Source organism: Sciurus carolinensis, chromosome 4, assembly GCF_902686445.1.
Source record: "Sciurus carolinensis chromosome 4, mSciCar1.2, whole genome shotgun sequence".
Taxonomy (NCBI): Eukaryota; Metazoa; Chordata; class Mammalia; order Rodentia; family Sciuridae; genus Sciurus; species Sciurus carolinensis.
Window position 1 is genome coordinate 55,021,322 of NC_062216.1, and position 15,312 is coordinate 55,036,633.

Here is a 15,312-nt window from a genome sequence, read left to right on the forward strand (position 1 = left end):
TTGAGTGCTGAAGTTTGAAGTCATTTATGTCTCTTCTACTTAACTTGAACTGCCTTCTGGTCACAAGGACTTGGGCAGCTAGAAATGGTGATTTCTGGAGGTGAGATACCCACTTCCTGCCTTTGAGATGATTACAAGTGAATAAAACAGGGGCTAAATAAAAGCACAAGAAATAAGTGAGGAGGGGAAAGGCTAGGGAGTGACATTGGCCAAATTATATTGTTACATTGTGTGCATGTACGAGTATGTGACAGTGAACCCCACTGATGTGTACATCTACAATGTACCAATAAAAAATGTGGAAAAAAAAACAAGAAATAAGTTATGAGATAAGAAGGAATTCTGAATGGGGAGTCCTCAGGAAGACTGTGTGCAAAAAGTGGGAAGGTGGGGTACACATGTCCTCTGGCCTTCAAGTTGTGAAATCCAAGGCCTTGTTTGAAGTGACTGGACAAATTGGAAAGAGAATACCTTTGTGTTCTCTACGATACAAGTTTTGTTAAGCAAAGCAATACCAACAACAGCTTGTAGAAAGGATGGTTAGCTATCCACCAGTGGAGAGCATCTCTGCCAGTTCAAATATACTTTCCCTCTCCCCACTACCCTGACCCTTGGGCCACGGGAAGAGAGCCTAATGCCGGGAACCTGTGCCTCCTGGCCCTGGGTGGATCCACTAGGCAGGACACCCCTGGCTCCTCAAGCCTGGGCCTGGAAGGCAGTCACAGTCAACCGAGCAGGCAGGAGGCTGAGGCAGCTGGACACGGAAAAGCCAGACAGTTGTTTACCAAGAGTCAGGTGAATGAATCACTATGTGTGGACGTTTGTCACCACACCCCAGAGTCTGAGGCAAAGGAGAAAGACAAGCAGCCATTACCAGTCCCTTTCTGCTCTTCCCTTAGGATAGCACACTTAGCCTATCAGGAGCCCACAGAGAGGACTTTTAAATTCGTGTTCTTGTGGCGGGTATGGAGGGGCTAAAGAGCTGTAGGGAGGAGTGACAGGCAGTTAGTAGGGTGGTGACAATCTCTCTCACATCTCCTTTCTCCCCACCCCCCAGTGTGGCTGCACACAACCCCTAGTGGCAGGAGATTCTTCCCAGCTGGTCTAAACACAAATCTGCATTCCTGATCTGATCTAACTGCGCAGTTGGGCTTGCCCGTCCGTCTCCTGGCTGCTGCCTGCAGAAAGGCCCAGGAGCATTCTGGCCTCTGGGAGTCTGCTGCTTTTGGAGAAGGGCAGGTGTCTCACCTGTCCAGTCTAACCTGCCGGGGATCTTGTCTGTGTGCTCAGGGCCCACTGAAACTCTCTTCCTCTTTCAGTCCCAGTTAGAGGCGGGGCAGGATGGGAGGAGAGAGTAGTCAACTCACCGCACCCTGGCAGTGGGAGGTATTTACAAACACTCCTGGAATTCATGGAACTGTGAACGTTTGGCAGCCCTGGCCAGGGGGAGAGGTCAGAGGGGTGGTGGGAGGGGAAGGGGAGCCAGGCAGGGCGCCAGCTTTGTCATTGCCCTTGTCACTGTGCCTGTGATCTCCCAGGCCAGAGTGTTGTGGGGTTGTAAGACTGAGAGAAGACAGATTCTTACTCCTGGGTGGTCAGTCACTGAGTCTTGGGGACTGTGTGCTCTGTCCTGGAAGAGGGGAGAAAATGACCACCAAGGTGTGTGGGGGTCGCAGGAGGATGGCTCTGAGGCACATCCTCTGCTAGGGCTTCCCTCTTCTCTGACCAGTTTCCAATTCCTGCCTTAGATGAGCCCCACACCTCTGAGTTACTCCCTGCCAGTGTCTACAGATGAGGAGGACCTTGATTTCTCCTGGTGAGGTGGCCTTGCCCTCCCTCATCCTACCGCCCCTGCTTTAGCCAGAGTCTGAAACTGACAGAAACGCAAACACGCAGGGTCACAGGTGCTCAGGATTTTTCCTTCCTCTCCTGCTCCCCTCCCTCTTTCTGATTTTTTCCATGACAGGAAGAGATGCTTCATATCCTTCTGGGCCTGTGAAGCTGCCCAGCTAGGTTTCATTCCTTGCTTTCCTTCTTCACTGTGGAAGCTGCCCTGATGAGAGTGTGGGGGTAGAAAGGAGACCAGAGCTGAAAAATTTACTCCCAGGGCCAGTTTTGATCCCAAAACTAAACTTTATCTAGCTGAGGAGAAGCACTGGGGACAATCGGGGCAACCAAAGAGGAAAGTATATGTCTATTTAATTTAGTACTGAGACACCAAGTATGGGTAAGGGACGGGCAGATGGGGAGGAGGCAGACAATTCCCAGGTGAAAGTGAATAAAGTTATTTAGCTGTGACCTTCCATGTTGTTGGCTGCTCACATCTGCCTAGCAACCTGAGCACAGCCTAATGATGTCACTGCTCAAAGCCCTCTGAAGACTGGTTACTCACGTCCACTCAACACTTTGAAATAAATTCGTTAGACTGGTGTGTTTATTTATTTATTTGGTACTGGAAAATGAACCCAGGGATTCTATACCACTGAGCTACATCCCTAGTCCTTTTTCTCTTGAGACAGGGTCTTGCTAATTTGCCCAGGTTAGCCTTGAACTTGTGATCCTTCTGCCCCAGACACCTGAGTTTCTAGGATTACAGGTAAGCATCACCATGCCCAGTTTTAGACCGGTATTTATAGTCTGCATGATCTGGCCCACCTTGATTGATATATATCTTTTTTTTTTTTTTTTTTTTTTTTTTTTTTTTTGCTGTGCTGGGGATTGAACCTACGGCCTTGTGCTTGCAAGGCAAGCACTCTACCAACTGAGCTATCTCCCCAGCCCCTTGACTGATATATTTCTACCACCCATCACCAGTGCCCTCCTGAAATATCCTATATTTCAGCCTCCATGGGGGTACCTGTAGCCCCTGAACATACCATGACTCTTAGGTCTCCATGCTTTTGCTTTGACTGTTTCATTTTCTGCCTATGAAATGCTGTTCCCTTATGTCTCCTTCTCTGCCCTTCAAATCTGAAATATCCTTTAGGGCCCAATTCAGTGCCACTTCATAAAAATCAACCTGCCTAGAGAAATTGCTTTCTCCTTAAGATATTGAAAGTTCATGAATACAAGCGTACCTTTATATTGTCACAGTGTGCCTGGAACTGATTCTTATTCAGCTTTGTGCCTTGTGAAGCACCTAACGTGTGCCTGGCTCAAAGTACACTCTCAATAAATCTTTATGGAAATGAATGGAGCCATGAGGTTGAATGAAGTTAATGGATCCTCAAGAAGGGTAAATGGTACCAAAAACATTGTGTTCTGTTAGCCTTTCCTGCCCTGTACCTTGACCTCCTTATCACCATTAAATATTTACAACATACTAAATAGGCCTTTCCCACACTGTAGCTGCCCACAGATGCAAACCTGAGACACATTTGTCTTCTAATGTCCTACATGATAAAAGGAAACACTATGTACTCAAAATTGGTTGGAATAGCCTGCAAACTCTTTGACACTACTTCCTGAGAACCTACTGTGTGCCCAGGTTTCTGCTAGGGGCTGTGAAAGAGACTAGATGAATAAGTCGCTACTTGGTCCCTGCCCTCAAGATGGCTATTGGAAATCAAACCTTGGAGATATTTGGGCAAAGCCTTGCAGTGGGGAGAACCTGAGTAGGCAGAGAGGATGGCAAAGACAACCAAGGGAGTGGACACCGCAAGGGAGAGAGATTATCTGGGCCACATGTTTGTTCAGGAGGTAGAGGGGAATGAGTTAGGGTGGGACCTAAAGAGGAGAGCCTTGAAACCAAATGCAGTTTGTGGTAAGGCAACATTACAGGATTAGTGAAGGTTAGTGAAGCAACATACAGTGTGGATGATAGGGAGAAGAGCCTGCAAATCATATGGGAAATAAAATCGGGTGTGATCCAGGACTGGGGTTCTGAGGATCTTAACGAAGCAAGAGATGCAGTAAACACTAGTTGGGAGTTAGGACACCTGGGTTTTCCTCCCAGCTCTGCTGTGGGACCTTGTCATGTCAGGTCTCTGTTCTGGACCTCTCTTTAATTGTACAACCCTTCAGAGCGACTCTTCCAATCTGATGACCAATAGTGGAGGAGTTGAGCCTTTGAACCAGAACTGAGATATAAAGAGAAGCAGTCAATCTAATAGATACTTGGAACAAGGAAGTGGCTGAGTGGAAGCCCAGAAATGAAGCCCAGAGAGAATGAAGTGGACCTAGCCAGGGAGAAATGGGGAACCAAGGGGTTGGGTGGTGCTGGCTGCTGGTCCTGATGTTTGGTTTGGCAATCCCATTTCTAGTTCCCCCTTTCTTGACTTTTCCTAACTTAGCCTCACCTTATTTGGTGAGACCAGGGCAGAAGAGGACACTCCCTCATCCATCTAATGTCCCTCAACTTACCTTCTCCTTTTCAAGCCCTCACAACGTCCTCACCTTCCAAGGCTCCTGCCCTCCTCCAGTGCACTTCACCCACCGGTCCAAAATAGAAAGACCACTGGGAGTCATCTTCATTATCACTCTCACAGTTTCCATTTACTTAGAACTCACAGGTGCTAAGCACGGTGCTGAAAACTTTAATGCATATTTTTCTTTTACAGCAATTGGGGGGGTGGCGGGGATTGCTATCTCATTTTACAGATGAAGAAACTGAGACTTAAAGATGCTAAGTAATCTGCAAAAGATCACACATCTGCCACTTGGCGATGCTGGACTGTAAACTAGGTCTGACTCCAACTCGGAGCTTTGGCCAGTTCCTGTTCGGCGGTGGAACCTTTGGCAGCCGCGGACATCAACCCTCAACTACCACCTCTCACTTCAGAACTTCTGAAGCCCTCTCTGCCACCCCTGCCCACGTGACCTCCCGCCCTGTCTCTGGCGTTGCCAGCCCCGCCCTCGGCGCCAGCCCCGCCCTCGGCGCCCCTGAGGCCTCCCCGCGCGGGCAGGTGGGGCGGGCGCTGGCAGGGGCAGGGGCGGGTCCTGGCGGGGGCGTGGCCGGAAGCCTTAAAGCGACCGGGACAGCGGGACTGGCCCTAGAGGCCCCGAGTCCCCGCGATCTTCTCTGGTGTCGGAACCCGCCGCAGCATCGTCACCATGTCTCTGGCGGCCTCCGCGGGCCGGGGCCCGGGGCCCGTGTGGTCCCCCACCCACGTGCAGGTGACTGTGCTGCAGGCGCGGGGTCTGCGGGCTAAGGGCCCCGGAGGCACGAGCGACGCGTACGCGGTGATCCAGGTGGGCAAGGAGAAGTACGCCACCTCGGTGTCGGAGCGCAGCCTCGGCGCGCCGGTGTGGCGGGAAGAAGCCACCTTCGAGCTGCCGCCGCTGCTGTCCTCCGAAGCTGTGCCAGCGGCCGCCGCCACCCTGCAGCTCACCGTGCTGCACCGTGCGCTGCTGGGACTCGACAAGTTCCTGGGCCGCGCGGAGGTGGACCTGCGGGAGCTGCACCGCGACCAGGGTCGCCGGAAGACGCAGTGAGTGCGGGCCGGGGCCGAGAGGACCAGGGCAGAGGGAACCGGACCGCGGCGCAGCTCGGTCCCTTTGGCCACAGCGGCCGCGGCGCTGGGACCCTTTTGGAGTGAGCAAGGAAATCGCAGTCCGAGGGGACTCCCCTGTACTACTGTCCGATCTAGCTTCATTTCTCATCTAGCTCTCGTAGTATTGAAGCTTTTTGAAAGGAGGAGCAGGTTTGATTCTGCAGGGTACTTCTCAGGCCCAGGCACACAGTAAGCACTAAGTCAATTTTTGATGAATTGAAACTATATGTGGGCTGGTGAATTCATTTTATTAGCGGGAGGGGGTAGTGTATGTCTGATACACCTGTTAACTCACGTGGAAAGCCTTTTGGGTATGTCACTAAACAAGACGCTTTGAGCTGAGAATGAGTGGGCCAGAGTACAGGGCAAGTTAACTGGAGAAATTAATTTTCCTGACACCTCCAGAAGCTAACCCCTGGACAGAGAAGGGTCAGTGCTGGGTGGATGAAGGTGCTGGTGGCGACCGAATGGGGAAGTGCCCACTGCCCTGTGATTGCTAGCTCTCACTCTCTCCTTCCTAGGAGGTTGGTGAAAAGAATTTGCTCCTCCAGAAAGAACACTGGAACAGTTTGGTGTTTGCACTAGGTCTCAAGTTAGTAAGATTTCCCAGTGATGGATGGTTCCAGAATTGACTCCTTTGCTGAGTAGAATTGGACATTGTTTCTTTTTGGCTTTCATCAAACTCTTCCTTGGTCCCACTTCCAGTGGCTGCTCACCTGCCACTCCCCAAAGATTCTTTGTCAGAGTATCTCACTTCCGCAGTAAAAGCTTCACAGTGTTAGTGATTTATTCCTTTCATAGGTGTTTGGAAAGCACAGGGCTTAACTCCATTGAACATTTGATTATGTTTATCTGAGATGCCAAAGGTAGCCTAGATCAGCCTAATTGGTTACTTTGCTGACCTTAAATATGCCAGCCAGTCATGTTACTACCAAACCCCTGACAGTTTATGAAGCACACTGATTCCCTTTGTATATTTTAGATGTACAGAACATTTTAACTTTTCCTTGTGATTTAGACAGGAAAAGCCAAAGGGCTTGTGGTTCCCATGACTCTTTTCTTTACGGTGGGTTCATTTTCAGCCCGCATGCTTGCAAATGAAATACCTGATTTTTATCTGGTCAGAGGTGAATAGGCATTTCTAAACTCAAATCAGATATAAATATAGAACCTTAATGTGATGATGGATGGGGTATCTCAAAGCATCAACTTACAAGCCATAAGGTGAGCACCATCTTTGCTAAGGAGGGACTGAAGCAATGCTAATTTTCCATTTGATTAAATGAAATATGAGGCCTTAGGTTGTTGGCTGTTGGCCATTGTTTGTCTTGCCCCATCCCAAGATGTGTGGATATTTACTTCCATCTCTACCATCTGTTTCTTGTGTGAATATTTCATCCCCTTGAAAGACATCACATCTCCCTGGCAGAAAGGGAGGCCCCAAAGTCCTGGCTCTGGTGTCCATTCTGGTCCTGACTCATTGTTGGGTTGCTCTGTCTCTAAACATCCCAGTTTCCCTATTTATAAATGAAGCATGTTGCCAGACTTAATTGATATTTGTAAGGTGTTTCTGGGTTCCTGGACTAATGAGGCCAGTATAAAGATTCAGAAGGTTCTGTACTGCTTTGAGAGAGATGAAAACTCTTAAGTTCTCTTTCAGGAAGGATATTTAGTCTCTGCATCTTCAATGTTCTCATCTTCTCCAGGGTAATTCTAAACCTAAATGGTTACTCCTGTTTCTATTACTTAATGGGTTTTTATAACTGCAGTGGAAGGCTTCTCTGCTTCTGTACAGGTAGGTGAAATTGCAAGGTTTCCATCTACCACTTCCTGGGACTTTCCAGGGCGCTGGGGGAACCCAGTTAAAGTAAGCTTGACTGATGCATAGGTGTATCACTGAGGTGCCCAAGATAGCTGAGATTTGGATAATAAGATATGCAATGTGAGGCGGAAGTTTAACAGAAAGAAACTGGTTGGGCTAGGAAAGTCTTTTGAACTAGTTATTAATGGTTTAACTTCACCTTAGACATTAAAAATTAAAAACAAAACAGAAGCTAAAATCTTGGTCTGTAGATTGTGTGAGTATGACTCTTTGTGTGTGTGAGTATGTGTAAAGAAGAGTTGCTGCAACAGAGCATGACTTGTCATGGGACTGAAACTTAAACTCAAGAACCAATGAAGCCTTAAGAGCTGACTGGCCTAATGTTTCTCTTGTTTTCTTTCTTTCTTTTCTTTTTCTTTGGTGCTGGGCATTGAACCCAGGGATTTGTGCATGCTAGACAAGCACTCTCTCAACTGAGCTACATCCCCAACCCCTCTACTTGTTTTCTTGATAAGTCTCCATCTATCAAATTTATCTGGAGTCAAGAGAATGTGCTGTTTATCGTGACTCAATTTGCTGACCTCAAACTTAATGTGATGACATGCACCTTTAAGACACCAAACAGATTACCATATAAATAGAATACTTTTAATAGGAAATAGTATGTGACCTTCAGTTAGGAAAAATTGAAATAAATCGATCTTGCACTTACACATCTGTTAAAGACCTGGGGGTCTCGGTGGGGGTTGGTTAAATAGGAATCAGTTCAGTACAATTACCACAGGACAGACAGGAGTCTGAGGGGTACAATCCGGTGACCAACATGTAGAGCCTTCTGCTCTGTTATCTAGTGTCGTGTAGCTTGGGATCTTAGATTGATTTAAAAAATTATTTTAGGCTACAAAGAACACCCAAATTTGAAGAAATAACTTTTTAAGAATTGAAATATTTATTGAAAATATTTATTGAATTATTGAAATGTTTATTCAGCCTGGTAACTGGAAGGCCATTGTGTAACTCAATATCATGAAACTTAATACTGTAATAGTCTTCCAGATATGGAAGAGAGAGTATGATGATGGAGGGTCATTTCCTCATATTTGTCAGACTCAAGAGAGCATTTGGGTAAATATGAAAGAACTTAGATATCACAAAGGTTCGATATTTTAAAGAACTGTAAGTGTAGTAAGATGCTGAAATAAGTTGTCAAGGTAGAAGTTTGGATTATTAAAAAGAAATAAGGTCCAGGTGTAGTGGTGCATGCCTATTATCCCAGCGATTGTGAGGTGAGGGCAGAAGGATCCCAAGTTCAAAGCCAGCCTGGTCTACTTAGTGATACATAAAATAAAATGATCTGGAGATTATCTTAGTGGTAGAACACTTGCTTAGCAGGTGTGGGGTCCTGTGTTCAATCCTCAGCACTGCAAAAGAAGGAAGGGAAAGAAGGAAGAAAAGAAAGAAATGGACTGGGAGAGGTAGATGCATTGACTTAGATGACCAAAGAGATCATATAACTCGCAAATCATAAGCTATCAGGGTTTGTTCTTATACCTGTGGACTTTGTACACACATTTTTTTTTCTTTCTTTCTTTCTTTCTTTTTTATTGTAACAGGTTAGAAAATTCAAGCAGTGTTGTTATTGGTTAAATTTTTTCTTTCTTGAAGTTTCCCTCAAAGATAATATTGGGCCTTACTGGAAACCATTCTTCCTCTCAGCCGCAAGATCCTCCCAATCCAGTGTAGAAAACTGAACCCAGTGCTCAGGACTGAATTCTCTCTAGGTCCTGGGATAAACAAAACTTTTCACTATGGCAATGAAGAAAAATGACTGAAAAAAGAGTACATCGGAGTTGTCATTAGGTGATGTGGAAGATGATGTTCTCTTGTGTTTTTCTACTTACAGTTTTCTTTGTAAGACATTCAGTTAGCACGGAGGAAGTTCCATCTGCTTTCCCCCTGCTCTGGTCTCTGAAGTTTATCAATTCTTTTAGTAAATACGTTTAAAATACCTACTTGCCATTTCTTAGATATACAGTGTAAACAGTGGTGGATAAGACAGGCATGATCCCTGCTTTCAGGAAGCTCAGGGCCTCGTGGGGGAGTAGACATTAAACAGAGGAACACATAAATAAATAATCATGTATTGTGGTAAGTACTGTGAAGGAAGAGAACAGGGTATAAAAGAAAGGAGCAAGAAAGTTACTGCATGATATAAAGACAGAGATTGCAAAGCCTGGCATGGTGGCACACACCTGTATTCCCAGGTACTTGGTAGATTGAAGCAGGAGGGTTGTTTGAGCCTAGGTGTTTGAGGCCAACCTGGGCAACATAGTGAGAACCTGTTTGTGTGTGTGTGTGTGTGTGTGTGTGTGTGTGTGTGTGTGTGAGAGAGAGAGAGAAAGAGAGAGAGAGAGAAAGAGAAAGAGAGAACACATGTGAGTTAAAGAGTGCCTCTGAAGCAATAGCTGAAGAATAAAGAGGAATTCTTCAGTGAAGAGCAAAGGAAGGAGGCCTACTGGAGGAGGAGAAACCTGTGCAAAGGTCCTGAGGCAACAGTACTTGGAAAGTTGGAAGATTGTGTAGGATGAGGCTGAAGAGGAAGATATGACTTTATTTAAGAAGAACAGGAAGCCACCAAATGTTTAGAACAGAGGTGGGTGGTATAATCCAATTTGTCAGAGTTTACGGTAGCTACTGAATAGAGAATGGATTCAAACTTGGCCTAGCCTGCAACAGACCAATGGGAAGAAGCTGTTATAATAATCTAAGTGTTGCACAGTGGTGGCTTGTAACAGGATAATGGAGATGGACAGACGTGAGTGATTTTATAAATATTTTGTGGGTTTAATTGACCTGACTTACGATGGTTTGGATGTGGTATAGGGGTTGAGAGAGAGGAAGTGATAAGAATGAATAAATAAAGAGAGCTTGGTGTTGAAAGTAAACCAGGAAGAAGTGGCTGCTTTCTTCCCCCAACAGTCACTCTGATACCAGCGTGAGGTCACCATTACAAAGAGCTCTGGGCAGTGCCACCTGTGAGTTGAGTCTTCTGTTGGAGCGAATGACTAGGAAATACCATTAAAACCAGGGTGTGTATATATATGAATCTTCCAGTAGTTACCATTTTAGTGCAGGCCAAGTCTCTGTTTTGTAATTGTGTGGTTGGTGTAATTTTATTGGTGTGCTCTCGTGTGGCTGATGACGTCATTGCTTCAGGGAATATAGGACCGAAAAAAGGAAAAAATAATACGTAACAGTAGGAAAGACAAGCCCATAAATGAAAAAACTCTGAAGTAAGCAAACCATTTCAATATTTCACATTAGTGAAGGTAAGCATAGGAAAGAGTTGGTGTCTTTTTTATTTGGCTAAACTTCCTTTTGGCTACAAAGACCTCTATTGTACTTTCATGACTACCATCAGAGGAAAATTTTTATGAATAGTAGCTTATATTTCATTTTAATTGTAGTTATTAACTTAAAAAATCTCATAATTACATTACAAGGAAGACATGTGCTTATTAAAATTCCAACATGTATTTGCTGACATTACTTTTCCCTCTGCCCCTTGACGATAATCTTAGATATCCATTAAAATACTGTAGTTTTAATTGCCAGACATCCTGGAAAATCATGCTCCTCACCCTGTATTTTAGAGGTATGGTTACCTGTGGCTTAGCTCCAGAAGGATTAAGGAACCCTGGCTCTACATGAAGAGAGTGATAGGAGCTCATTTGAGACCTTATCTTCAACCAGAATAATTATGGGTTGACCTTTGGCTCTGGATCCGGTGTAGGTTTCTTTGAATTCCAACAAAATTAGTACCTAACCCTTATATTGGAAAAATGAGTTCTGTTCCCTTTAAGGGGTCCTTGATCAGATCTCATGCCCTGCTGGCTCAGGAGGATGCCAAGCCTGACTTTTCCCTGCTTCTCCCAGGGGCAGGGACCACTCTTGTCTTGTTCTTTGTTGTGTGACCCAACACAGAGCTTGATCAAGGGGTCTTTGCGAGTGAGTGGTCGTTTCCTGTAGCTTCCTACAGGGCAGGTGGTGGTTTGCCTGAGTAAACGTGGAGAACCATTTAATTTTAGGTTTGGCCCAATGAATTAAAGAGTAGGGATGTCTGGAGTAAGGACCCAGAGCCCTTTCTGTTTCCAGTTTGGGTCTGGCCATGTGGTCAGTGCCCTTTGATGAAGCAGGTTTACTGCCTGCAGCTTGGTGCTAAGGATGCCTTTGGCAAAGGAGCTGGTTTGCACCACTAATGAGAGGAGAAATTCTTTTCCTGCAGGGAGAAGTCTGTTGATAATCTAGTAGAGAAAAATCAAGGGCTTTGGTCTCCAGGGTATCCCTGGGGGACACATTTAGGAATGTGCTATGGAAAGAAAGAGGGCATTGGTAATTAAGTGTGGACTTTGAATGGTACAGAGGGAAGGTATTTATAAGAAATCCCAGAGAAATATTTCTGGAGGTGTGACTGCCACACACTTCACTTTTTAAATACTCTTTTTTTTTTTTTTTTTTTGAGAAAGAATTTGGCTAATCTCAGGTAGAACAGTTGGGACTTCCAGAAAGCCTCGTCTAAAAGGGCCTCTTGTTATCATAAAGAATCAGTGCCCTATGCGAAGGGCAGCAGGGACAGGCTGTGCCCTGGGGTATTTGCTCAGGGGTGTAGCCTCCTATAGCACCTGATCTGTGGGGTTTTCCTTTTATGGACAGTGAACGTGACATACGGTTCACCAAAATGGAACTTTTCATTTTTACTAATCATTTGTTATTAAAACAGGATTTAAAAAAATTTTTTTTTCCTCTTCCTTTGGACTCACCTTGATCACAAGATAAATCACAGATTCTCTGCTCCCTTGCCAGGAACTCTCATAGAAGGGAGTACATGAATCCGTTTATGGGGTGAGGAGTGAACTAAATGCTCTTTGATGTTGGTCATGCAGTGTTTTCTTTTGTCCTGGCCAAGGAATGGTGAACCAAGCGAAAGCATTTTATTTTTCCATCCTTAAAAACCTCTTTGCGGGCTGGGAATATAGCTCAGTTGGTAGAGTGCTTGCCTTGCAAGCATAAGGCCCTGGGTTCAAGCCCCAGCACCGCAAAAAAAAAAAAAAAAAAAAAAACCCTCTTTGCATGAGGCTGAGTATGATAGTGTGTTCCCATAATGTACTACATTACGGGAATGTAGTAATGTAAGTCAGTCAAGGAGGCTTATGCAGGAGGATCGAAAGTTTGAAGCCATTGTAGGCAACTTAGGAAGGTCCTGTTTTAAAATAAAAATAAAAGAACTGAGTTCAGTAGTAGAGCACTTGCTTAGCATGTGTGAGTCCCTGGATTCAATCCCTGGTGCTACAAAATGCAAACAAAAAAACTCTTTGCATGAGGACCCCATGATTGCTGTGGAGGCTGTTTTTGGCTGGTGAAATGTAATGCATTGGTGGCGTTTACATCTGGGCAACAGATGAGAAACCAGATCTGATGGTAGAATATTAACATTTGTGACTTTTGAGATATGATCAAGCTGTTCAAAGAATTGGTAAGTAGATGACTGCAGGAGTGGTAGGCTTATGTGTTTAAGAGTCAGTTTTTCTAATTCTTAGAGAATCTTCACTTAAGGATGCTTGGAATTCCCATTAGTCTTCCCCATTTATAAAATTTGCCTTGATTCATACACTTAAATCATACCATCGTGGCATGTTTCTGAGAGTTTGGGGAGTTCTGTTTCTCACCTCTCCTATTGGTGTGGAAACCCTGAAGGGTTTTGTGAGGATCATTATGTCTCTCAGGAAGTTATAGAAAATATACACTGATCATGGTGTTTTAAAACTCCTTAATGTATTTTTTACATTTAATGTATTTTTTAAATTTTGGGAATTATGTAATACAAACCCATTGTATAGGTGAGTCCTTTCCTGGTCTCTTCAAATGCAAATCATTGTTATTTGCATTTGATTCCTAAGTTGGGGTACTTAGTAATATAGTCAGTCAGAACTATTGGTATTTTAAATTCCTTTTTGAGAACCTTCTAAATGGATAAATAAACTATGGCATATATGCATAACATAGAATAGCACATAGCCATTAGAACCGATGGTTATATCAGGTGCTACAAATAAAATTGCAGGTGTGCTCTGGTTATAACTAAATAGTAATTATAGCTACAGCTTCTAGCCAGGTATTGTTCTAAGCATTTTACACGCATTAAGCCATTTAATATTCATAACATGCTTACGAGGTAGGTGCCCTTAAGCTTGTTTCAGATGAAGAGACTTAGCATAGAGAGGCTAAATACTTTGCTTAAGGTCTGTAATAATAACAGTTAAAAAGTACAGGAAAAAGACTTGAAGAAAATTTATAAAACAGTAATAGGTTAACATGCGATTGAGTCAATTTAAAAGAATACACACACACACAAACACATATTTTCCTGTACTATGTTTGATCACTGGTCTAAGAGAAATTCTGTACACCAGCTAATATAAGAAAGAACCCCCAAAGCATTTTTAACTTGTGTTTTCTGTATTCTTACCTCTTCTGTGGTCATTTACCAGTTCTTAGGATTAAATTCAGTGGTTATGAATAGCCTTTTAGTGATGATAAAATGGCTATAGTAGAGATTAGAAAAAGAAAAGAAAAGAAAAAAAAAAAACAAGCCATGAACTATCTCTCCTCTCAGAATTGACCAGGAGTTCTTCCAAGTATTTGACAGAGGGCAGAGAATAAAGTCTAGGGAGGAAAGACTGACTGATGGGTGATTCTGTACTCAAAGTTAGGTGCTGATGACCAAGTACTTCATTCCATCACAAAACTTAAACTCACCAGCTTTTTATAGGTCGTAAACATTTCTATCTCTATGTTACACTTTGCTTCCAGGATACCAGGGAAAGAAACTGAACATTTTTACCCAGTGGAATCACTCCTTTCCAGAACCTTTACAGATGTTCTCAATGGCTCATCACATGACATTGAGCTTTGTTTTTATTCTCTTTGGAAGGCAGTGCATGAACTGCTTTGTAAAATGTCTACATCTAAGAAAAATTGAGTGTGTCCTTCCATTCTGTCAGGTGCTGTTCTGTTCTTCCTGCTTCTCTTCTCACCAGAGGCCATAATCCCCTGTGTGGTGATGCTTGGTTACTGTGGGGATGACTCACGCTATAGGTCACAGTTGAAATTTGGCCTGACGAGTAGGGAAGTAGGCAGTTCACACTGACCTTGGAGTCCAGACCGAACCCAGAGATGGCAACCCTTGAGATGAACACTGATGCATCTAAAATGTGGAAGCAACGCTTTAGCTCATTGTCCTTCTTTGTCTTCCCTTTCCTGGAACTTCTTGGGTTTCATATGGGGTTGTTGCATTTAATCATTTTGCTGTAATGCATGAACAGTCCCTAGGTCTGTGGTTCTAAAAGCCCCTTGAGGCTGACATTAGCTAAGAACTTTATTTGTGATGAATATGTACTTTAGCATGTGGAATTATTTTTGCATGCCCAAAGAAAGAAGGTTGACTGGTCATGGTGGCACATACCTGTAATCCCAGCGACTTGGGAGGCTTAGGCAGGAGGATCGAAAGTTCAAGGGCAGCCTAAGAAACTTGGTGAAAACCACAACAATTTAGCAAATCCCTGTCTCAAAATAAAAAAATAAAAAAGAACTGAGGATGTACTCAGTGGTAAAGCACCCCTGGGTTCAATCCTCAGTACTGCCCCCCCCCAAAAAAAAAAAGAAAGAAAAGAGAAGGTTGTTCAGTAGTTTTCCAATGTTCAAAGTTATAAAGTTGACAGCATTTGTCCCAATGTAAGTGACAGTTCATGATGTTGGGTGAGCCTGCCCTCCATCCCACTAGAGGGTAAGCTTTTTAGGGAATCTTTATCTCTTGTGTTTCCAGTACTGGCATGTAAAAATGTTTGCACTCAATCTTTGAAGCAGTGCTTTCTCTGCATGTCTGCCCTCTGGAATGTTTTAAAGGAAAAGCATGTTTGCTTCAGCTGCAGAAAGAATTGT

General features: G+C 44.2%; 1 protein-coding gene across 1 annotated transcript in view; it reads left to right on the forward strand.

Annotated features, from left to right (window-relative positions):
- The first annotated feature begins 4,975 nt into the window (after positions 1-4,975).
- Positions 4,976-15,312, forward strand: part of Rab11fip1 (RAB11 family interacting protein 1) — a 31,327-nt gene continuing 20,990 nt past the window's right edge. Inside the window, 1 exon segment of the mRNA XM_047550023.1 lies at positions 4,976-5,429. Within this exon segment, the coding sequence (XP_047405979.1) occupies positions 5,053-5,429 (377 nt within the window). The 5' untranslated portion in view covers positions 4,976-5,052.